The 23,931-nt window shown below is 36.0% G+C and overlaps 1 protein-coding gene across 1 annotated transcript in view; it reads left to right on the top strand.

Annotated features, from left to right (window-relative positions):
- Positions 1–23,713, top strand: part of toy (twin of eyeless) — a 477,612-nt gene extending 453,899 nt beyond the window's left edge. The window contains exon 10 of the mRNA XM_069823349.1: positions 23,480–23,713. Within this exon, the coding sequence (XP_069679450.1) occupies positions 23,480–23,568 (89 nt within the window). The 3' untranslated portion in view covers positions 23,569–23,713. The remainder of the gene's footprint in view (positions 1–23,479) is intronic.
- The last annotated feature ends 218 nt before the right edge of the window (positions 23,714–23,931 follow it).

Genomic DNA, 23,931 nt, shown 5'->3' with positions numbered 1-23,931 from the left:
TTTCTTAGAGGTGAACTCAGAATTTTCTGGGCCCGACTTTAGACAGATTTTTTGACGATCATTCTTCAGAGGTGACATTTCGGAATTGGATGTAACGAAAATATTAACGCAGAAACACCGTTGTCAATGAGTCGAAGTCGAAACTGCGAACTCGGTGTACTGTTTGAAAAGGAAAGGATGTGGTACAGGACTGTGAAAGTGGTGGGGAGCGCACTTCAAGGTATCAAAACCGTGCTCGTGCGGACCCGCGACTACAGCGAAACAATGCCTTCCACGTCTTGCTGAGCGATCGACTTCGATTCTAATACACAATATTTCTGTCAGCTCTTGTATACCATTAATTAACTCTGTAAAATATAAAATGGATCTAAATGAACTTGTTAATAGTATTTCTTTCCAACTTTCTTGAGCCAACTCTTCTCCGTTCTCACCGCATGAACTCTGTTGACGCAGTTCTACCCCAGAAACCTCGCGGACCTCTCCTTAGTAGGAAGCCTCACTCACATTACTTCCTCTTTTTCATTTTCAGTTCATAGTTATAAGCAATCAATTTGTACCTACTCCATGTTAGCCTTGAATCACTCAATTGTCGGTTGTCTTTTGAAGTCACTCTTGTCGAGGAATCTGCTACCACAGGCAGTAGGATTCTTTGCCTCACTCGAGGATGACCTTAGAGCGGTGCTGACGTATTTAACTGCTCTTACGAAGCACTGTGTGCACTTATGAGCAAAAAAGAGGAACGTTGGCATTGCAAGCATTGGAACGATCTGCTCTCGCATACTGCTCCTGTGCAGCGAAGAATGCTATGCCTATGTGTGTGAGCACCAAAGCCCTAGACTATGGTTCTCACTCCGAGATTCACATTGCAGCTCAAGGGACAGAAGGCGAAAAGGCCAATAGGATAGTTTTAAAAAGTCTGTCTTTAAGGAACTGTAACTTTACATTTCACTACCGGTATCTCAATTCTGGCGAGTTCAAGTGGACTTAGTCAGAGGCATTAACTTAGAAAGCATGATGGAAATATTCAGATTGTCAATTAATATAGATAAACACAATATAATATTTGTTACTTAGTCAAATGACAAATCAATGTAAAATAATGACTTATATTATATGGTCATTAAGTTTTATATTCATGAATTATATTGTGTTTATCTACAGAGGCATTAAGTTAATGGTGCTGAACCATGTTTCATCGTGGTACTCTCAATTTCCTGCCGTCATAAAACCAACTTCCCATAATTTGCCACTTTACTAGGCCAATTGCTATTATCCGATTTTATAGTGACTCGCTTTTTTTTAATTCATGTCAGAGATATTTTTGTGAATTATATATTATAATTTGTGCAGGTATCTAATACGCTCATTTTATCAAAACGGAACTGTTTCCGAATATGAGCTTTCCTCTTTCAGAGTCCCTGCATGTAACGTTTTAGGTTTTAATATGTTATTATTACTTGAATTAAGGGGTTAGGTACAGCTTACAGCACTAAAAGTTTTGGAAATATTCAACATTTTTTTCCTCCATTACAATAATGAAAATTGGCAGGTGTAAAATACTGTCCTTTTACGATTAAAAAAAGTATTTGTATTTTTTTTTTTCAAAATTCAAAATGTTAGCAGTTCACTGTGCAGTGATGAAATTTTTCCCTCATAACTCATATTTACAATATCATGCTCTTTCAACTACATTCCTTAGTAAATAATATTTTTTTTTTATTTTGTGTTACAAGAAAATACTGATATTTGACCATTTTTAAATGAATTTATTTTTATCAGACAATCTATCAAAGGTAGCGAAGTGACCTTGCATTACATTGTAGATATGATATAAAAAAAATTCATCACAGAATTTTGGATAGCTTTTGAGTTATGTGGGAAACTCTTCATCACTGCACAGTGAACTGAATTTTGAAAAAAAAAAAAAAAAAATGTAAATATTTTTTTTAATCGTAAAAATATTTTTTTTTCATATAGCAGAAGGACAGTGTTCTACACATACTAATTTTCCTTATTGAATAATAATAATAATAATAATAATAATAATAATAATAATAATAATAACAATTATAATAATTATAATAATACTAATATCTTCCTCAACTTGGTGAGGTTGCCAAAGACAAAGAATGTTAAACAGTAACATTTAAAATGACATTAAAAATGTCTTGCAAGAAATTTTGTTTACAAGGAACTAAAATTTGAAGTAGATAATAGTTCACATCATGAAAATTTATAAAAATACAGATAAAAAATATACTGAGAAAATTCAACTGTAATTTGAATTGAAATACAAATTTAATATCTCCGTAAAATCTGCAGAGAACCCTTCAAAGCTATAATAGAAATTTCCTTAATTGTTGTTGTTGGGACTCCAAATTGATGACAGAATGACACGAATTGTTTTGTTATGGTTCCTCTAGCGCCCACCATTAATCCGATGACTTCTATATCCCTGAGTTTATATGATGTTTTGTAATAAGGCATAGTGGGTTCATAAATTCTCCTTTTCTCTAGATTAACCTCCTCAGGTTGATTCTGATTCGTCTCGAATCTGATGGTCGGATCCAGAATATAACCTTTTGCCTCTCCAGGTTTAAATTTTATAATATCAATACGCCGATGACTTCCAGTATCCGCTATTCCATGGACTTCTTCATAGGTAGTGTAGTCATTGGACTTAAGGCATGTTGCGATTACAGACCTGATTTTGTGATATCTGCTGTTACGAAGAGTTTCGCCAAATGGGCATGAACCCAAGACAGTAATGGAGGAAAAAAATGTTGAATATTTAAAAAATGTTTAGGTACAAGCTGTACCTAACCCTTTAAATTACATTATCTTTAATTTTTACTCGGTCGTTATTATCTATTCTAAACCGCACAGCTTTTGTACTACGTGACAGGTTTTCTTTTGCCTGTTTTTAATATTCTAGGGAAATTATATTTAGAGTCATCTGTGGAAAAGTCTTTAATTTGGCATTCTTTGGACATGTCATTATCAAGAATCTCTTCCCAATAGTGTAACAATAATGTATGGGCTTATCATGCATATTCATATCTCTTTTGTTCATTCACTAAATACATGAACAAGTATATCTACAGTATTCGGCTGACAATGGGATCTGGCCTCTATGACTAATTTTCTCATCGGGAGCTTGCCGTCAAATGATTCATGTCCGACAATAGAGGGATCAATTTTGAACGCGACATCCCATGTGCTTGCAGAATTTGCTACCGGGAACTCAAAACTTCGCTATGCCACTATGCGTAATCTTTTTATTTCTATCGATGGCATCGCAGAATACAACAAAATCACAACCAAACATATTCTTTGCCCTCTCCGATCTCACTACTGTCGTGAACCCTTGTTATCACAGTTATGACTTACGTACAAATGGCTTTTAAGGAACCCGCAGGTTCATTGCCGCCCTCACATAAGCCCGCCTTAAGAGAATCAGTCCCATTCCGAGGCTTATTGTATGGATTCGTAACAAGCTGTTTTTTACGGTGATGGGTTGTTAGCCCTTCGCCCAACCCCCAAACTGGAGGACCACCCCTTATCGTCTGTCCACGACTGCTACCCTCCTCTATTCGCAACCTGAGGACGCGCTATGCCGTGGTGATAGATTACAGTTATGCCACTAGAAATATTGCTATTTTTTGACGTATAACCTCTGTATTCGACATACATTAATAAAAAATTAAAGGATTTTGGAAAGGAAATTACACTGGACTTCATGGGAATGCTTACGCCATAACAACTTTATAAATTCAACAATGTGAACAAGTCCTTTCCTATTCACAAGGAGAGTCCCCATGTAGATTATACATAAACTGCTTAGAAGAGTTTATCATAAACTATGTGGGTACACTTAAATGAATACAAAACATAGGCCTATTACATTTTGTGATTAGAAAATTGAGTTGGAAGTTTCAGCAATCTGGCAACATCGCCGCTAACACACTGCTCTTTCTTCTCATAATACAAATGTAAGAGGTCAACGAACTCAGGTCTGTCTGCCTTATAGAATTATCTCCCTTTCTGTTACAATGTTGCAAGCTGGTCGCGTCGATCACTGGCTGCAAATTAGTGGGTTTTAAATGAAATTTATACGAAAACCGTCCACGCTATTGAATTACGCCATAAGAATAAATGATTCTTTATTAGATTTTCTTTCGATATGGACAATAATCACAATCCTGTTAGCAATAATTATTACCGAATAATAGGGTGTTAAACATTTGGAAGGGTGGGGGGGGGGACTTTTTTTCTGAGAAAACTATAGACTTTCCACCAATATGGTATTAGAGTTTCTTGTTACATACAATATGAGCTATGTATTCGCTCTGAAAATCTATAGGGTTATTTCACTTCCATCCTCTATATTTATTTTAAAAAAAACTTATCTAGTTGTGCTTCAAAATGGACGAGAAACAGACGATACATGCGTAACTAAAAAAGAATTAATACAAGTTTGCCATTACTAACATATATTTGGATAATAATAACAATATTTTCGGAATATTCTTCTGTGTTTTTATACAATTTGTCAGTTAATTTGCTTGTTAATAGTCTGCGACTGTTTTTTTTTTTACTTGTCCTTAAGGGTAGAGGCCTGCTGACGTCAAATAACGTCATTTTTTCACGAAAAATATCCAATTCTTGTTTTTACTCTTAAAAATATCTCAATGCATAGAGACGCTTCTCGTAAAATTTCACTGACTTGCGTCCCCTAGAGCATTTGTTTCAGGAGCCATTTTGAAGGTTTGCGAGCTTTAAATGCCTTACAGTCTCTGCTGTTCAACCCCATTTTTCTCCGTTTTTTAGTTTTTGCACGTTCGCACATGTTCAAAACCTATCTACTTCCACAAACTTTGAGCTAGCTGCATGAATTTTTTTCCATACCTCCCCTGATCTACAGTCTACTCTATTGTATGAAAGGTACTATCTCAGTAGGACTTCAATATATATAATTTGTACAGCCGTGGCAATTTTTTTTTTCGCATTTGAGCTACAGTAATGTAAATATTTTTAGACAAAGCCAGTGAGTACACTTAAAATTTCCATACCAATTCTTATTAATGATAGTATGCTGAACATAAGAGTAAGCTATAATATAAGTTTAAAACAATTTTTATGTGAGAGGGTGAAAAAAACCGAAATTAAACTTTTTATGAAACGTGTTTAAAATGTACAAAATATTTTATCAATTTGTTTCTATACTAGGCTATTTACATTCTAAAAAAAAGTATGTACAGACTCAGCAGACCCAGAAACAAAGCACAGAATTTTATAACTGGAACTTGGAAAATTCAGGTTCCTGGGACTGTAAAAAATAAACTCTGTAGGAAGAGTAGCCTATTTAAAAATGTTCACATTCCATTTCCGTGCACCATTAACAGTTTGTTTTAATGCATTATTGTCATTATTGGTGAACTGACTCTTGTTATTCGTAGCTTATTTCATTCCGTTCTTTAGACATACATAGGCTAAATCTAACAGAAAATTGTATTTTATTTATCATAAGTCCATTACCTTAATAAAATTTCCTGTATAGACGCCATACACAGTTATACGGGTTTCCTGCAATTCCGTCACTTATTTCTCTCTTCCGAACGTGCCACATCCTGAAACCTTATTGCGCGTATCGGTAGAATTGAGTTGGTGATAGCGTGATACTTACTTACTCACTCACTTACTTACTTACTTACTTACTTACTTACTTGCTTGCTTTTAAGGAACCCGGAGGTTCATTGCCGCCCTCACATAAGCCCGCCATAGGTCCCTATCCTGAGCAAGATCAATCCTGTCTCTATCATCATAACTCACCTCCCTCAAATCCATTTTAATATTATCTTCCCATCTACGTCTCGGCCTCCACAAAGGTCTTTTTCCCCTCTGGCCTCCCAACTAACACTGGCGTGATGGTTAATGAAAATTATTGATGATGAATGACGATATAATGATTATTATTAATATTATTATTATTATTATTATTATTATTATTATTATTATTATTATTATTATTATTATAGCCTCCTACATATTAAATCATTACCTACTTACTTTTACTTTTTAAGGAGTAGCCTATCCACTTATCACAGTAATCCCATTCTCCATTGAGATGTAAAAGCTCCCTTTCAATTGGAATATATTAGGTCTAATATTGTAATGTGTCCACGCATCTAATTAATACGTACAGTTTGTCTTGCCTTATTTCAGTCTGTAACTCAACACGGAATATTAAGATGGTATAGTAACCTAATTATAAAAAATATAACCTTAATCCACTAGATACATTACAGAGAAGGATAATTAAAATAGGCCTAAGTCTAAAAAAAGCTATTATTATTCTAATGGAAAATTGTTTAAAGGAATTAGTCTTGAAAATGCACCAAATTTATATGCCTATCAAAGTATTGTTTAAATTTTGTACATAAAAATCACTCAAATATCAGATCACATAGGCCTTCTCATAAACATAAAACCAAACACATGGATAACTTACAATACATTTGTTTGAACCCAGGTGTTCAACGAGCACTGCTTTCCATCATAGTATTAATATTGGCTCTAGAATTTATAACAAATTAATTAGAAAATACCCTCATCTATTCAGTTCAAAGAATTTTAAATTAAAAAAAAAGTATGTGAGCACTGTGTTACGCCTATTAGTAAATATTAATTTTTAATTTATATTTTAATTTATCTATGTAATAATATGTATTGAATCATCCCCTGGGCATGAGATCACTCTCTTTCAGGGTAGTACTAGAATGTATGTATACTTAGAATTTCCTTGTATACAATATTTTTGTGCGAGATCGTGCGTATTTGCTTGGTTTCCGCACAGAACCAATCCGCGGAAAGTCTAAAATTCCTCATTCAGTATTCCAAACCTAACACACATAACAATTTCCCTCTTCTTACCGCTTAAGTGACATATTGATTTTACTGCTTTAGGCTTTTAAAATATTATTTTTAGAGACGTTCAATATAGTAATAATTATAAATTGGAAACTTACCACTGCAATTTCACCTAAATTGCACTGTTAATTATTGTTTTTAAATATTTGCAAAAATTAAGTAAACTCTACAACTCCACTTAAGTTACTGCATTCGTGATGCAAGTAACATTAAGGAAGCCGTGAAAAAATCAACAAGATTCCAGATGCCGATGTTATTACTGCAATATGTTATATAAATAATATTGTTAAAATATTAAAATGAAAAATAAATCATTACATAAGCTTACCGTTTGTTTTAAGTTCGAATTATAGACTGGGGGAAAAAAGACAGACTTATATCACGGCCTGCTGGAGTATAGTAAACACAGAAAACATTTTAAAGCAACAATGTTGAAGATAGATATTTTTGTTTTGCAAATTTGCCGTTATTGAACAGAAACCAAGATGGAGATTTCATTGCAACTAATTAAAAATTCATCTTTCAGGTATGTAATAAACGATCTTCGCACACAATAATGTACGATACACGAGCGGTATGTTTTCTTTCAATTCTCGACTGATTAGTTTTGAAGGACCGCGGTATTTTGACCGTGCAAAGGTAGCATAATCATTAGTCTTTTAATTGTGGACTGGAATGAATGGTTGGACGAGGAATGAAATTAAAAAAGCTCAACTACGTTTCGCTTTTTCAAACTTTTCCTCGAACATGAAAACTTGAACATACCGCTCTTGTAACGCATATTACTATTCTAGCAATAAACGTATTATGTTGGATGATTATTATTATTATTATTATTATTATTATTATTACTATTGTTATTATTATTATTATTATTATTATTATTATTATTATTATTATTATTATTATTATTATTATTATTATTATGGGAGATTCAACGATAGCTCAATCATAAGAAGTGCTAGGCTATTGGATGTGGTCGATGGACCAAGAGATGTCACATCAACAGTACAACGTGAGATAGAGAGGGAGTTATGTTCCTCGGAGATAAAAGATGACTTCCGCATTTGGACGCAGGGCACCGTCCACGGACGCCGACGACGTCGTCGCCACAGGCTAAACCGACGATCGGGCCGAGCCGCCGGAACTACCTTTTTTCCACTGCATCCCTCCCCCTTCTTGCAGGTCCTGGTTTAGCGGAAGCTGGCGTTGTGGGTGGGCGGGTCTTCTCGGCTCGGCGAGCGCTCAATAATGTGCGAAACTCGAGGGGCTGGGAAGCAGGAGGGGGTGGATTGAGGCTCATGGCTTCACGGCTTGCTTGGCTGGTTAGTTAGGACCTCCACTTGGCTCTGATACTCAATGAAGAGGGGAAAAATGCTGTTTTGTACAGGATTTTCAGGCACATGGTTTTCTCACTACATTTTATAGTGATTCCGAAGTTGTTTCAAGGCACAAACAACTTTTAAGGGAAAACACATGGCTCTGTTTACGGAAATCATCTCTCTGGATATGAGAGAGACAGAAGATTAGTGTCTGATGCTACAAAATTAAGGTTAAACAAAACCACGAGGTCCTTTTATGTACAGAATGTAGAACACGTGGGATCTGCCATAAGAACAGATGAAAACATATATGCACTATCTACCAAAAAGTAATTGGGCACTGTTTTTGCCCCTTTATAACCTCGTGGTACCACCTCTTGTTGCTATAACAGCAGCCACCTTATCATGCATTCTCCCCACTAGTTTGTGTAGGATATCCACTGGAATGCGTCGCCATTCCTCTTGCAACATGACACTCAGTTGGACAATGGAAGTTGGCCTCATGTTTCGGCGACCACTACGCAGTGCTATGCAGAGAATAATGTTCACCGGTTGGACTGGCCTGCACAGAGTCCTGATCTCAATCCCATTGAGCACCTTTGGGACGAATTGAACCGGCGATTGAGGCCTGGGGAGATGCGGCCAACTTCCATTGTCCAACTAAGTGCCATGTTGCAAGAGGAATGGCGACGTATTCCAATGAATATCCTACACAAACTAGTCGAGAGCATGCTGTTATAGCAACAAGAGGTGGTACCACGAAGTTCTAAAGGGGCAAAAACAGTGCCCAATTACTTTTTGGTAGATAGTGTACTTAAGGGGGAGAGGATGGTTTAATTTGAAATGTTTCCATTATTGGTGCACATTTTTTTATTTTTATATGTGAAAATATTGTCGCAATATTTGGGCTAAATTCCAGAGATCAGTTTAAAAAAATTGGGACCAAAATTTAAAAAAAAAAATGTATAAGTTACAGTGATTCACTAAATTTATTGTATCTGAGCCATTTTAGAAAGTACGGTAAGTTCAAGATAGGTTTGATATTTTACTCCTGAAAGCACAATCTTTAAAATATCTGGAGCGTAATTTTAATCTTGGTTTTTAACATTTTAAGATAGCCTAAACGATTACATTTTAAGAATTAATTTTAGAAGTACTTTTATAGAAATATTGAGAGATATTTCTCAAATTCATCAAAACAATGTCTGTTACAGAGAAAAATGTTCTAATAGCCCAAAGAATTTCTGTTCCAACTAACATGCGTGTAACATTAATAGTTCTGAAAATATATAACTTTTTGTAAGACAATAAAGCAAACAATTAAAGCTACGGTAAATTCCAACCAAAGTTTAGTTGCCTGTCACTTAAAATTCCTGTGCACCATAGCTTTAACAATGCCGTCACTGCAGCTGACAAGGCCATAATTGCGCGTTACATTTTGATGTGATAAATGTATGTATTTTCATACCAGAGATTATTTTAATGTTACTAATTTTTCACCATTGTATATAACAATTGTTTGTATGCATCTGAAGTCTTGCTAGTGTAATATGTAGCTAGTCGGCGATATATGTAATGGAGGGGGAAAGGAACTGGACACCCTACCTCATTATCTCCTAGCCTAGTTGCCTCATAAATGGTGCCTTCTTGGTATCACTTGTAAAGTTCAGATCTGTCGTCAGATAGTTGACCAAACAGCAATAGCCATCCATTCCCCTTGAATATCCTGCACATCAGAGCTTTAAAAATAGCGTTGCAGTAGATGAGAGAGTTATAAATGCACAATAAATTTTGTGCGAGATCGTGCGTATTTGCTTGCTTTCCGCACAAAACCAATACGCGGTAAGTGTGAAATACTACATTCAGTATTCTCAACGTAACACACACAACAATTTCCCTCTTCTTACCGCTTAAGAAACATATTCATTTTACTGCTTTAGGCTTTTAACATATGATTTTTAGAGACGTTTAACATAGTAATAATTATAAATTGGAAACTTACCACTGCAATTTCACCTAAATTGCACCGTTAAGTATTGTTTTTAAATACAGTGAAACCTGCCTTTGCGGTCACTTCATTTAAGCGGCCACCTGGCCAAAAGGCCAATTTTCTCTGGAACCAATTGGATTTTCCATAATATCAATACAAATTCTCTCTTTATTTAACGGCCACCTCATGCGCCGGCCAGCGGCCGGGGTCGATTTGGATTGAAACCTGACTATAACAGTCACTGTCCAACAAAAAAATCTTTTCACGGATACTATCTGATCTATTTTTACGAAGGTTAGAGGACAGGAAGCAATATCATGAGGACAATAGGTAAGTGTACAACAGTACACCCTCCATATCTTGGGGTTAGTTGGTTAGTTATGACTCTTTTGTCACTTTCCATTCCGACCCTGCACAGCTATAAATTCTTACTCGTTTTTAAGGGATTGACACATGGACTTTTTCTATCGAAAATGTCACAGTATGTTTTAGGTCAGTAGTTAACCATTCGAATTTTTTTTTCTCCTCTTTCCATCTTTCTCTATTTGGACCAGCTTTTACGAATTTTTCTTCTTTTCATTAAGTTGATTGAGAGGAAATGTGAAATTAGTTTGAGAGAGAAATCATGTCTAACAATAAATCTAGAGTGGTGTTAAGTTTAGAGGTGAGACGAAAAATGATTGAAGAAAGTGAGAAGTGAACATCTGCAAAAAAATTTGCAGAAATATTGAAATCTGGAAGCAAGCTCTTGAAATTGCCAAAGAACTCAATGTAAGCAATTTTGTTGCTAGTAATGGGTATTTAGAGTGCTTTACAAAACGGCATAACATTGAATTTCGTTCTGTGTGTGGTGAAGGAGGTGGCATTGCAACCAATGTTATTGAAGAATGGAAAAAATAGACTGCCTTCAATTCTTCCGGAATATGAACTCAGACATTTACAATGTTGACGAAACAAGTTTTTTTTTTTCAGGGCCCTTAATCAAGCGGCCACCTGATAAAGCGGTCATTTTACGAGGTAACTTCAGATGGCCGCTTTAGACAGGTTTCATTGTATTTGCAAAAATTAAGTAAACTCTACTACTCCACTAAAGTTATTGCATTCGTGATGCAAGTAACATTAAGGAAGCCGTGAAAAAATCAACAACATTCCAGATGCCGATGTTATTACTGCAATATGTTATATAAATAATATTGTTAACACAGAAAACATTTTATAGCAACAATGTTGAAGAGAGATATTTTTGTTTTCCAAAATTGCCGTCATTGAACAGAAACCAAGATGGTGATTTCATTGCGACTAATTAGAAATTCCTCTTTCAGGTACGTAATAAACGATCTTCGCACAAAATAATGTACGATACACGAGCGGTATGTTTGTTTTCATGTTCTCGGAAATTAAAAAAGCTCAACTACGTTTCGCTTTTTCAATCTTTTCCTCGAACATGAAAACATCAACATACCGCTCTTGTAACGCATATTACTATTTTGTAGGCCTATATATTTTTCATATATCACAGTGTATTTTAAAACAAAAGAAAAGTTATTTTTTTTAATTAACTGGTTTTTCAGTACTATATAAGAACATCCTCTCTCGTCTAATACAAAAAATGGTATCATAAATTTGACACTTTCTCGTTAAACGTTTTGCGAGTATTCCAATTACTGGTCTTTAGTAGTCTACATTACATTCCACAAGGCCACTCTCTGTTGGGCCGAATAAATTGCACCTCGCACCTATAGAAACCACTCACTATCTCCCGTGTATTCCGGATTTGTGCGAGGCGGGCCTCGCACCTCGCATGTCGCATGCATCGGTTCAGAAAAATCAAGGGTTTATATGGCTGCTAACTCCTCCATGATAGAAGCAGCATCACCATGCTGGTCACTTCCCTAACTGAATTCTGTGCAGTTGTGGAAAAGGTGAAAGACTCGCTGGAAGTAGGCACAGTTCCTGGATCACGAGGTAAAGCAGTGGATGCAGAATTTAAGCGTGTGCTAGAGAACAATCCCGGCTATAATGAAATTCTCCAAATTGCTGATGTTCTTAGTGGAAAATGTGGAATTCACTGAAATTCGGAACATTTCTACTTACAAACATGCACCAATCATATCATGTGATGTTAAGAGATTGTTCTCGGCATTTAAATTTATTATGACAGATGAGAGAATTTTCACAGAAATCGTTCGTTGTTTACGGTCATAATAATAATAATAATAATAATAATAATAATAATAATAATAATGTAATAATAATAATAATAATAATAATAATAATAATAATAATAATAATAATAATAATGCAAACGAGAAGGAAAGTTGAAACAAGTAGGACAGTTAGAAAGTTAAAAATGTATTTGTTCAAATATGTAGGCCTACTGTATGTAAAATTAGTAATAGGATATTTATAGAAGATATAGATTTAATAAAAATATTGATGGCTTGATAACAATTATTACTTTAAATTATTTTCATTTGATTAATATTATTCAACCAAATAAATCTCTAAAATGTATTTTTACTGCATAGACTATATTTAAATTTTAGCGCATATTTCAACAGTTTTTACTGCATATGCTTGCATGCATATTTTCACATAAAGGTCCGTGGTCTGGTCTGAGATATATATATAAAATGTAATGTAATATAATTAATGTAAAATATATATATATATATATAATGTAATTAAATTCAGGAGATTATTCTTTGAGATATTTCAAACAAATATTTTAATTAAATTTTGCTCGTTTTTGCTTCATTTTTGTAGATAAAAATGGTTAGGCTATATGTGATATATTTCATAGCGTGTTTTGGGAAAGTCATTGATTTAATTCCCGATGTGCTCAGTCAATTTAAGAGAGAAGTGTATTATGATAATTAATTATTGAAATAATTGTAGTTTTGTCCTTTAAATGTGCAAAAATTTGGTCCGGACAAATGTAACTTTTCGTTCTGCAAAAGAATTCTACAATGCCAACGTCAATTTTTTATGTAATGTAGGCCTATTCATTTTAAAACAATAATTAGTTCCGACAAAGTATTTTCGGGACACAGGCCTCATAACTGCAATGCACTACAATAGAGGAAAATCATGACATAACAGCTCCAAAACATTTATCTGGAAATGGTTTTCTTCTCACGAAGTTTCTTGTTCTTCGTCATTGTCCTAACCCATCTCTTCTGAGTAGATAATCGTTGTACTGAACTACTGAACCTTCAGTCTGCGAAACTGAGGGAGTTTTGCAAAAGAATCACATAAATGTAAATGCCCTGCTTACAAGAAATAAAGCAAAAGTCATGAAGAAACTGGACTACGACGTGACCTGTATAACTGTGTCGCCAACTCGCTGTCGGATCGGACGTAAGCGGGAGTAGAACCCAGAGTATGCAGCCATTGTTGACTGCGCGTTAAATGACGGCAGACATCAGTGCAGTTCTTGCGGATGCAAGTTCAATTATTGTCATTTATTTTTAATCCAGAATTAGATAAACGTGCAGGTTAGTCTGTATTCCTGCAGTTTTCACGCTACGTAGAATGAAGTTTCGAAACTTTCTATAGTTAAACTTTCTATGTAAGTTAAACTACTGTACTTCATACTAAACCAGCAAGTATTAAAGATACAAATAAAACCATTATTTGTTGTCATTGAAGTCGATCTCATTGTTATTATCGCCATCTTTCTTATCGTCGTTATCATTATCATCATCATTGCTATCGCCATCTTCATCATTGTTATCGTTTCTATTTCATTATTGCCATCATCATCATCATTACCGCCATTATCATCATTGTTATTGCCATCATCATCAGTGTTATAGCAGTAATCATAATTTTTTAGTTTGGTTATTAAACGACGCTGTAACAGCTATTCGGTTATTTAGCGTCGATAGGATTGGTGATAGCGAGATGGTATTTAGCGAGATAGGGTCCAGGATTCACCATACATTACCTAACATTTGACTTACGCTTGGGGAAACCTCGGAATAAATCCAAACAGGTAATAAGTCTAAGCGGAAATCGAACCCACGAGCGAGCGCAACTCCAAATCGAGCTTTGCCGGTGGCGCCATCATTATTGTTATCATTATTATTCTTACCGCAGCCATCATCATTATTACAGCCGCCAATCATCATTGTTAGAAGCTGTTCCATGGTGGTTGAAGAATGACTTTGGATGAGTTATGGACGAAAATGCGTCTACTCCATAAGATTTCCACGTGCAGCCGCCCACGTAACCTGCGCGAGATGACTAGGCAGGCTTCAATTACGACGAAGCGGCTTTTATCGTCGTCATATTGTTATCGCCACCATCATCATCATCCTTACCTCCGTTATAATCATTGTTATAGTCGCCATTCATCAGTGTTGTCCACACCTGTGGAGTAACGGTTAGCGCGTCTGGCCGCGTAACCAGGTGGCCCGGGTTCGATTCCCGGTCGGGGCAAGTTACCTGATTGAGATTTTTTTCCGGGGTTTCCCCTCAACTCAATATGAGCAAATGCTGGGTAACTTTCGTTGCTGGATCCCGGACTCATTTCAGCAGCATTATCACCTTCATGTCATTCAGACGCTAAATAACCTAAGATGTTGATAAAGCATCGTAAGATAAACTACTAAAAAAATAAATAAACAATTCATCAGTGTTATTGTCGACTTCATAACTGTTATCACCATTATCATCATTGTTATTGCCGTCATCATCATTGTTATTACCATCATCATCATTGTTATCGTCACAATCTTCATCTTCATCATCATTATTATCGCCATCATAATTATCATCATCATCATCATACGTATCGCCATTATCAACATTGTTTTCGCCATCATCGTTCTCGTCGTCATCATTAGTCTATCATTGTTGTAGCCATCATCACCATTGTTATCGTCACGATCATAATTTTTACCGCCATCATTATCATTGCTATCGTTCCGATTATAATTTTTATCGCCATCATTGTCATTGTTGTCATAATCACCATTTCTATCGTCGTGATCATAATTTTTATCGCCATCATTATCATTGTTGTAACCATCATCATTTTTATCGTTATCATCAATGTTGTTGTGATCATTATTGTTATAGTTGCTTTCATTATTGTTCCGCCATCATCATCGTTTCGCCATCATCTTCGCTGTTAGGTCTATTGTTGCCAACATTATCAATGTAATCATGGCTGCATCGTTATCGGCTTTTTACATCCACGTATAGTTGAGGAGTAAACTTCACAGTTTCTTTTTAGGTAATTAATCAAAATCTATAGCCTACTTTTTATGACTAGATCACTACTAAAATACGATTATAAATACCTTGGACCTACTCTAAACTACCCTTAAAAATAAAATAAAAATAAAGAATATATAAAAATTAGTATTTTGAACAATATTATGGAATTCGCAATAAAATTGTAATATATTTGTTTTGTTTCTAAAACTGTCCGAAAACAACAAATGGATTATATTTCTTTATTATTTATACTTAGAGGAATTATATCTGGGAACGTAATAATTTATTATGCTCTTACACTAAAGTCTATCCCAAATTCTTTGCAGAGCAGCAGAGACAGTACACTAACTCCTGGATAGTGTCCCTCACCGACCCCCTCAAAGGGTCAGTAAATGTAGTAGGTACACTTCAAGGTCGCAGAGCAAAAACCCTTGTTTCCTATCCCTCTTCAAGTAATGTCGTACTTGAACACATTTAACGGCGGTATTTTTAAGTTCCATTTGCTAGTAAATTACAACAATTAATTATTTATAAATTCTGACCCTGGCGATATGATACCTATGGCAACTGAACAAGTAACAAGAGCGGCTCTACACCAAGTAATAATCCCCATCATCACTCTTAACTCCTAAATAATACGGAAGGGTTTTTTTTCCCCCGCTGAAATGATAGATTCCCATACGCATGGACGCATCTGTCATTAACACGTTGTGAATGCACAGGCTTCTCCGTACATACATCAGTACAGGGAGCGAGCGGTAGTAGTAAGAAAAGAACCCCAGTAAAGCTAACGATTTTCTTCCCAGAAGTCGTTAAAAAGCGACGCATGAGCGGCTTCTTCCGTTCAGTTCACAGACAGAGAGAGAAAAGCGGTTCTCTATCCTAAAATTGAAGTCGTCTGCTGTTGGTGCACTTTAGTCACAGCAGCACAATATAATTGAAAGGTTCTAAATCCCGCATCTCCGTGCGGTCTGGCACGTGGATTCCACGTCATTTATAAATACAAGACAAGACCTACTGGATGCAGAGCGAAAAGAATTTTTGTAAAAGCTTTTAAAATCTCTCTTTCTCCATCTCTCTCTTTCGCTCTCTATTTAAGGGTAGGTATTTTCTATATCGACCCTTCTCCCCTGTTCATCCATCACCGCCAGGTTCATCAAGTCTGTAAACATGTAGGCTTTACAATTTCAAGAGCCTCATTTACATCTTCGAGAAACTTGGCAGAGTTTTATTTAAGACTCCATTGATGTGGTACTTGCAGGAAAAAATCAACCATAACGAGATTTTGTTTATTCAGTCCAATCTCTTTCTACTCCTTAAAATTATTTTCTTCATTGTCACTAAATACACATTACATCAGTGATCGCCAAAAGCTGTGTCGCGACACATGCCCCTTTCTCCACTCAAGCGTAACCATGACATATCCCCACCCTCTGTTTACAGCCATCACTTCGATATAAGTGAAGACATTTATCAGCAGCGGACGTACGCATGTAATGTTACAAGTGTGTAAGATAGTATGTTTCGATGTCTTTTCGAAAACAGATAGTAAGTAAAAATTTAATTTTATGGAAGGAAAAGTATTTATTTTGTGCAGGTGGCAAAAATATGAGATACTTAATTTGTTGTAAAATGTTAAATGAAGTATAAAAGAACAATGTACGTTGTCATTATTCTTCTTGTTATAAAGACTACCACGCCCTTACCTGTAACTTGAATAATAAAGGAACAATAAATAGTAACGGCTTCTATGTCTTAATCGGGGTAAAATACATCGACGTTTTTTCGACGTATGTAGTGTAATTTGAAAATTTCATTAATAAATAAACAATAAAAAGTATTGGCTTCTATGTTTTAATCGGCGTAAAATACTTACACTTTTTTTTTCTACGTATGAGTCTAACTTGAATGTTTCATCAATAAATAAACAATAAAAAATATCGGCTTCAATGCCTTAATCGGAGTAAAATACTTCAACGTTTTTTTTTTAAGTGTGTAGTGTAATTTACAATTTCGTGACCAGTCTGCTACGTTTTTCTAATTTCAAATATCTGCTGATGTAAAGTACACACTCTTTCTATGGTAAATAAGAAAATTAATTTATTTTATTTTATTAATAATACAAAAATAATTAATAGGAGGATGAAAAATTAACATGGAAAAAAGTATGTATAGTTAATAAGTAGAAGAATATTATATTGCTTTCGTTTTTTGGTCACAGTCCGTCTCTGCACTGTTATTCACTGCATTACCTGAGGAGATACCCACTCCACCCCTCTCCCTGCGATAGTGGTGTGCGGGTTGCATTTCTATTACGTCACAATTTCGTGGTGTTTGGCAACCACTGCATTACATAATATTTTAATGAATATGCTATTTTTGTGTAGAGGAAGTTTAACAAATATGAAATAGGATTAAAAATATAAAATAACGTGATATATGACCAGACGTGTTGTATTCTAGCGGTAGCCTTCCAAATTACTACGCATTGATACTTTCTTTTGAGTAAATGTGTTAGTTTGAAGTTAGAAGCTGAACTGTTGAAGCGTTTATCATTATTGCGTTTTCGAGTAAAGTGAAAATTTTGGCGTTAAGTTCTTTTCTTGAATATATATTGCTATTCCTCAATGTTAGAAATATGAATGATATATATTCTTAAAGAGAAATAATCTACTTTTATAGCAATATATGTAGCAAATCTAGACGTTCACGAGGAAGTTTATTGTATTGCTGATGGTGGAAGCAATCGTAGGATCGATATCATAGCTATAAATAGGAATAAACAGACAGCCGAAATAATTGATCCTACGATCAGATTTGAAATCTCAGCCACTCAACCATCTGAAGTGAACGAAGAGAAAAAGAAAATCTACGACCCCACGATTCAGTAGTACCTATCAGCGAAATACAACATTGAAAAAATCACAGTTACCTGTCTCTTTGGAGCGAGAGGCACCATTCCGAAAGCCTTTGTAAAGTGGAGGGGAAAATACAAGCTGACGAGAGATCTTCAAGATGCCATCGTCACCACCATTATAAAATTTTCTGTAGCGATATTTCGTCAGCATCTTCATGGCGTAGGCCTACATTCAATTTAAATTACACTTGGTTTTTTTTTCTTGTGTCTTAATCACTTTTATCTGAAACCTGTTTATATAATTTTTAATTTTATTGTGAGCTATTCTGTGTCGCAGGGCAAACCCAAAATATTGGGTCAGACCAATAAATTAAATTAATGATTTCGTTTTTAAATTATATGTTTTGAGGTTATGACTTAAAACATCAAATGAAAATATGAAATATTAGTATTATTAGTATTCCATCTTTATACCCTGATTTTCTGTTGACACCTGTAGAAGGAGTTACAACAAACTTAGAATTCAGTAGAAAGAAAAGGCAATGCAAGAAATCATGAAACGCTTTCGAGAAAAGACGTGAGAGACGATTCATCTGGTTGGGAAAACACCTTATAATGAAGATGCTGAGTGCTTGCCCTGTGCTTTTCTTACTAGCATTTTGACTTTGCAATTTTGTTAACCTTGTAACTTGTTAATAGTACTCCAATTTGTACCTCCATTTTTATAAAGGAAATATGTTAGATTTTGAGGAAATAATTTTTTTCAAACATTTTATAACATCTTACGAACTTACAAGTCCGGTGTACCATTCACAGGGACATTCAGTAATAAACAGGATGATACTTCACGTTCAGTATTCAAAACATGTAGGTTCCAAAACGAAAGAAACAAAATGGTATTCCATAATTATAACACTTACTATATTAATACTTCCGTTTGCGAAAGCCAGCTATAACGGCTGGGGGGATCATCGTGCTAACCACACGATATTTCCACTCTGGTTGATTGATCGCCCACCTCTGCTTGAGGTGAACGTGAGGCCAGCAGCCGGCTGGTCGGTCTGGGTCCTTCAAGGGCTGTGGAGCCACGGATGATGATGATGATGATTATTATTATTATTATTATTATTATTATTATTATTATTATTATTAGTGACTGTATATACTATACTGTGGTAATACGTAGTATTAAAACAGTAAATAGGGTTGTACTCACCCGGCTGCTTACACCATGTCCTCTGTCTACGAGTCACAGAGGTCATTGCTCGGCAGTGGTTGTAAGGGCTGGCAAAGAAGACCAATAAGGTAGTACACAGTACGTACAAACGTATTATAAATCTATGACATGGACCCTTTAGCTTTACTTCTCTTTAGAGGAAGACCTACTACTGATTTTTTTCGACGTTGGCCAAGCATGAACTTTCGAACCTCGGCCTTAAAGCAGATGCGGTAAATACTAGACCAATGAATACGAACGCTCGGCCTTTTAGTTACGGTCGATAAATCGCCTTTTTAATAGTGGAGCGTCAGACTATGACAGTGTTGAGTTTTGTGCAGTACGTTCTGTGTGTGTGGAGTCTTGCCCCTGGCTGTGCAACGACCTCGATGCCATACAACGAGGCGCCATTGCTCGATAGACCTATAATTGGACGGAGTTACGCAGTAAGAGACCAAACGCCAAAAACCTGTTTCGAGATATTGGCCATTGAAATAAATCAATTTTTTATAAAACATTTTATGCAAGAAGTATTAAAACATTCATACTATTACAAAAAAGCACAAATAATACCAAAAAAAAATGCTAACCGATGTTTAATAAGAGACCAGCAGTTGAATAAATATTTCAAAGCAAAATAAATAAATGAATTTTATGCAATAAACTAATTTTTGCTTATAAATAGCAGCAAAATTCAGATATCGCATTCTTGATTTTTTCTGAGTTAAATTAGCCTGCCATCAACAGATTTGTGCAAATATCTCTCTCTCTCTCTCTCTCTCTTTTTTTTTTTTTTTTTTTTTTTTTTCAAATTGTCGTTTGGTCTATCATTATGTAACTCCGTCCAATTGTAAGTCGGTTTTCCGGGAATAAAAATCGTTGCAATACTTACCTTTCACTGCCTCACAGTCCGGAAATTATTACCACGTGATGTTTTATATTTCAGTAAGAGCAATGTACGTATTTTAATTCACATAGCGATTGAAGTTTGTCCATATAAACTCCATTTTCCTATTATCCACACAAATAGAAAAATAGCAAGGATTTAGTGTAAGTCTGAAAAACGGATTAGTCTCGGTCAGTCTTCGACTAATCATAAAATTGTATCTTTCTTGATCTTGTTCATTAAGAAATTTAAATTTCGCCTTGTCATGTATGAAACAGCTATAAATTTTATCGCCTTCTGTAAATTCACTGAAGAATGTAACAGTACCTTATCAAAAAACATGAAATTCACTGTCTCGTCTTGAAGCACGGACCCGATTGTTTTATACAAATTAATTGAACATTAAACTGGAATTTTTGCGGCATGTAAGGAAATCACTTTCCGCTAATGTCTACATGACATATTTATTTAATATTGTGAATTTTGAATGGAATAAAGTCTCATTACATTTTTAATTGGTTATTTTACAAGGCTTTATCAACTGATATAGTTACACAGGGTGATGCACGAGAATTTACCGTTCTTTACGGAGTTTATTTCTGAAGATATTTTGAGCAAAATATGTCTATAAGCATAGTTCCTATTCTAAATATTTTCAGAGTTACACTAATTTAAAGTTGTTTGTAAAATACGTTTTTTCCTTAGTTTGAAGGTAAAAGAATAATACAAAGAGAGAATGAACTATTCGGAAGTATAATTTCTTTAATTGGCAAGTATTATGAAGCTAAAAATGTGCTGTGAACTCCTTAGTTGCTTCGTACAGACATCTTTTTTCTATTTTTAACTAGAAAATTACATTATTCTTACGCACTTATCACAACAATTATTACAAGTCACACCACTTCCACCGAATTCATTATTTGCAGTTCAATATTGCATCCTAATTTACAGTCTTGGAGAGTTTACAATACATTTTAAAAAATGTCGCCGTCCGCTTGAGTACGCTTGGCCGCACGCTTGTGTACGGCACTCGTCGCGCTACGTAACTGCATACGGCTATCTTATGTTTCCGAAGCGCTCGCGCCGGCTGCTGACTGCACGCTGACCAAGATCACGCGTTCACAGCAATGCGTTCCAATAACGAAACGTAACTCTGTAAATATTGAGAATAGGACCCATGTTTATATGATATTTTTTGCTCACAATGTCTTAGGAAATAAGCTACATAAAGGACGGTAAATCCTCGTGAATCTGTATAGCGTCTGAGTGAGATGAAGGTGATAATGCTAGCGAAATAAGTCCAGGATCAGCACCGAAAGTTACCCAGCATTTGCATTTGATGTTAATAGTTTGAAGAAAATTCTCGGAAAAATCTCAACCAGGTAACTCGTCGCAACCCTGGGCTCTCTACCCAGGGTGCGCCTTAGGAAGCTGGTCTAAGCTACACCCGCGATGATGATGATGATGATGATGATGATGATGATGATGATGATGATGATGATGATGATGATGATGGAAATTTCTTGAGATGGTACAAGGGAACCGGAGCTCCCAGAGAAAACCCCTGTGTTACCTGTACCATGAACTTGCCCAACACAAATTATGCCGCGGGCATCGAACTCGGGCCCACTTGATTATAAGTCTAGAGTTCTAGCCACTAGACAACTATGGCGGCTCACAGATAACCTATAGGCCCTACACAAAACTAATTCAGAAATTCGGTTGACTCAACAAAAGTGTGTATTTTTATACTGTATTAGTAAGTTAATCAGTCCTAAATATACCGCCATAACTTGTCAACACAATGTGAACGACCATATGACCAGCCTCTCTAAACAATAATTAGAGGTGATGACTTGCGTCGCGCCCGACTAGACCTATCAGAAACAGAGTAACCTTATGTCTAAGACACACCAATAAGAATTCGGCATTGTTGAATCTAAGTCTTATACTTAAATTAGTCATAAAATCAAAACCATCAAGGTACAAATACACCAAAACCTTTTGTGCACACTCATCAAGGCGACGTGATCCTGCTTCGTATAAATGATACAGTGATGGGTGGTTGCTATGGTAACGTATACAGAACTCAGCAACAGAAATGGGCTGATCAAATTCAGGAACTTTCTCTTCACCTTAAGAGGAGCTGTTAGAATCGTTCTTAGTCCAAAGTAGCCTACAGCTCAGAAAGACTGCTACCTTACCGATAACAGCATCAAACGAACGCGACATGATCTTGTCTACAGCGTTGTTCAGATTTTCGATAATATCCATGTCCAGATATTAAGTACACCACGGAATGTCAATATGCTTAGCGATGTGTACGCTCTCTACTGAGCCCCATAAACAGCATAAACTTCCGTCTAAAACTAAGGTAGTGGCTGATGACCACGCACTGAGAGTGAAAGGAAGAGATTGAGCTAGGCTTGGCGACGTTGTCAGATTGTAATCCGCTTACACTTATTTTACCACAAGCTTCTGTTGTACGTTCCTGCGCTTTGGCAACATCGCATAAAGTCGGTCGGTTTCTGCTTCCCGCTTGAAATACGTGTGCACTTTATAAATGAAGTGTCTTTCCTGTGAGTGAATGTACCATTTACATGTTTTATCTTGAACCTGTCCCTCATTGTACAATATAAGATTCCAGAAGAGATTATTAATAAATGCAATGAAGCTATGGGGAAATTAATCCCAAACAAACCAAGTGAAGCGTATACATATCTTGAAAATTTTCTGCTTTGCTTTTGTTACTATCTTATAGGAATTGGAATTTGAAGGCTTTAGAAATTAAGAGTCCGGTAATCAGTAATTTGGTTTATGAGTGCACTTGTCAGAGGAGGGCCCCAGTAGTATGTTTTTATGGCGGCCAAATGTCGTCATGAAGAGAGGTGGGTTAGTTCCAGAAACGTCCGTCAGCACAGATAGACCTATTAAGTTCTACTTTCCGGAATGATTTTATCAACGTAAATCAGTCAAATACGACATAGTATGAAACAAATTCAAAACAGAAGCAGAGGAGCTGAATGCTTGGATATTTGATTGTTTGTTACAGGCGTTATCTCAGCCGGAGTGTCTGTCCCGGTGCAGATCCCCAGCCAGGCTCCGGACCTCGCTTCCAACTACTGGCCAAGGATCCAGTGATCTCAACTTTTCGGTTTTCCGCCGCCGAGACTTCTCGTGCATCAGGAAAACCCCGTAGCGGCGTCGGCATCTTGCTCTTCGACATCGTCGTCAGCCCCCACCTCGACCACGACAACAAACAGCATCGCCGGAGCGTCGACGCAGCTGCTGCAGGGTGGCTGCTCGACGTCGGCGTCGTCTCTACCCCAGCAGGCGCCTCGCGACGGCGACCACACGACAGTCCTCAGCGACGCGTCGCAGCACGGATTGAGTATCGCTCACTGAACGCCTACATTCACTACACCTTCCCTGTGAAGTCAGGCCTTTAACCGGCGTCTTTATTTTGTTTTTTAAATCGATAGTGCAACGCTTTTTATTATGAAT

The sequence above is a fragment of the Periplaneta americana genome, chromosome 4 (genome assembly GCF_040183065.1).
Source record: "Periplaneta americana isolate PAMFEO1 chromosome 4, P.americana_PAMFEO1_priV1, whole genome shotgun sequence".
Taxonomy (NCBI): Eukaryota; Metazoa; Arthropoda; class Insecta; order Blattodea; family Blattidae; genus Periplaneta; species Periplaneta americana.
This window is presented reverse-complemented; position numbering and strand designations above follow the sequence as displayed.